This window comes from Suricata suricatta, chromosome 3 (genome assembly GCF_006229205.1).
Source record: "Suricata suricatta isolate VVHF042 chromosome 3, meerkat_22Aug2017_6uvM2_HiC, whole genome shotgun sequence".
Lineage (NCBI taxonomy): Eukaryota > Metazoa > Chordata > Mammalia > Carnivora > Herpestidae > Suricata > Suricata suricatta.
The window spans coordinates 174,831,380-174,833,626 of NC_043702.1; the positions used below are offsets into that span (position 1 = coordinate 174,831,380).

A 2,247-nucleotide genomic window follows, 5' to 3' on the forward strand; every position below is an offset into this window, starting at 1 on the left:
AGCCCGCGCCGCGCCAGCCCGGGGGCGGCGTGAGTCAGGGGCGGCCCGGCGGCGGCTCCGGCTCGCACCTGGGCGGGTGGAGGAGAGGAGGCCAGGAGCCACCCGGCCCGCCCTGCCCTCTGGCCCCGGGGAGGGAGCGGCGGGAACAAGACATTCCCTGCCCGGGGACGCGGGAGGGGAGGGCAGGGCCGGGGCGGAGAGCCGAGCGGAGCGGGCCCCTCCCGCTGCCCCCAGGGGCGGGCGAGCCACTCAGGCCACCCCGCCCCCTTCTCCTCCAGGACCCCGTGACTCAGCGCTCGGAGCCGGGCGGGGGGTGGGGGTGCCAGAGGATGGCTCCCTCCTGCGGGGCCCAGTCTCCCAGGCTTTCCAGCTTCTGCCTCGCTTTCCCCCACCGCCCCTTCCTTGGCCGCCCCCTTTGCATAATTCACTGCCGGGAAAAGGGAACAGAAACCAGGAAGGAGGGGTCTCGGAAGGGAAGGGAGGGGCGGTCCTTCACCCCCTGACACAGCCAAAACCCCTAGGGGCATGGGGGCGGGGCAAGGCTTTGGTCCCAAGCCCCCCACCCCCTAGAAACCCGCATAGCCGAAGAAGGACCCCACAAATCAGAAATACATTATTGTTTCTACTCCCCAGGAGCAGCCGGGGGACAGGGACCCCACCTTTACAACAGGGCTGTAAGTAGACAGGCCATCTGTATCACTCCTTGGGAGATCACCCCAATCTGGGGAGCCTCTACCCCAAAACCTTCTCAGCTTGGAACTGGAATGAGGGTTCTGGGCGGGGGGGGAGTTAGGGCGGATCTCCGAAGCCCGGGAGGCCGCGCGCCCCGACCCCGGCTCTGTGGGTCCCGCACTCTCGCTGCTTGGCATGGGCGGCCGGCCTCGTGCTGCGCCCGCCCGGCCGCTGGGGCCTCTCTAAGAGGACTCCAATGCACCTTCGGCCTGAGGCGTGCTGGGTGCCCCCTCCTCCTCGTCGTCATCAGGGGGGCCCAGGGTGGCTACCGGGGGGCCAGTAGGGGCTGACTGCTCCCAGAATCGGGCCAGAGAGAGGCGGAAGGTGTCCAAGTGGCCGTTGGAGAGGTCGAGGCCCGCGGGGGGCGGGGCGGCTGCGGAGGGCGGCGGGTAGTGAGGTGGTGCGTCGTCCTTCCGGCGCCGCCGGGTGCGCACCTCCAGGCAGTTCTGGCCCTTGAGGTGGCGCTGCAGGTGGTCCTCCTTGGCGAAGGCCTTGTGGCACAGGTGGCACTCGTAGGGCCGGTCCCCCGTGTGCAGGTGCATGTGGTTCTTGAGGTCGTAGCTGTGCAGGAAGCGGGCTGGGCAGTGCGGGCAGGAGTACGGCCGCTCTCCCGTGTGCTTCCGCATGTGGATCTTCAGCTTGTCGTTCCTGGGAGGTGGGGGAGGGTCAGGACAGGCCCGGGAGTCTACCCCCCCCACCCAGGATGCCCTTGCCCCCGCCCGTCTCCAACACTAGTCCTTCGACCTCCTTCAACCCCAGGTTCTTCCTGCCCCAGACCCACCTCCCTTGACCTTCTGCCCTCTCCCTTGGCCTCCCAGTCCGGGTCACTCTGGTACCCCCCCACACCTCCAGCCCTTCCAGGACCACCCCCGCCCCGCCCCGCCCCCCACGGCCGGTGCCAGGCACCTTCCCCGGCGCTCACCGGGTGAAACGGACGCCGCAGACTTCGCAGGCGAAGGGCTTCTCGCCCGTGTGGGTCCTCATGTGGCGCGGCAGCTTGCCCGCCCCGTGGATGATCTTGTGGCAGACCGGGCACTCCTGGGGCATCTGGGAGCGGCGTTTGCGCACCAGCTTGTCCTGGCCATCCAGGCCCGGCGCCAGGGCGTCCTGGTGCAGCGAGCTCAGGTAGGCCATCAGGTCAGGGTCGATGGCGTCCTCGTCCGAGCCCAGCTCCTCCGGGGAGAGCGGGGGCCCACCCGCCGGCGCCAGCCCGTAGGCGGTGGGGTACACCAGCTCCTCCTCTTCCTCCTCACCCTCGCAGGCCTCGTACCCCAGGGGGCCCTCGGGCGGCGAAGCAGTCCCGGCTGGAGGGCTGTAGCTGTCCCCCGGCCCGCTGCCCGCCACCCTGCCCGCCACCTCCTCCTCCTCCTCGAAGGCCGCGGGATGGCTGGGCACCGCGGGTCCCTCGGGCACTAAGTGGTTCGCCCGGGCCCCCTTGGTCTGCAGGAAAGCTTTGCGGGGCTTGCGGCTGCGGCGGGCGACGGGCCGAGGGGCCGGCGGGGGCGGGGGCGGCGG

The 2,247-nt window shown here is 70.7% G+C and overlaps 1 protein-coding gene across 1 annotated transcript in view; it reads right to left on the bottom strand.

Moving 5' to 3' along the window:
• Positions 1 to 602: 602 nt before the first annotated feature.
• The window catches only part of ZBTB7B (zinc finger and BTB domain containing 7B), a 7,841-nt gene continuing 6,196 nt past the window's right edge, over positions 603 to 2,247 (bottom strand). Inside the window, exons 3-4 of the mRNA XM_029933464.1 lie at positions 1,655 to 2,247; positions 603 to 1,380 (exon numbers count right to left, since the gene is read on the bottom strand). Of these exons, the coding sequence (XP_029789324.1) occupies positions 915 to 1,380; positions 1,655 to 2,247 (1,059 nt within the window). The 3' untranslated portion in view covers positions 603 to 914. The remainder of the gene's footprint in view (positions 1,381 to 1,654) is intronic.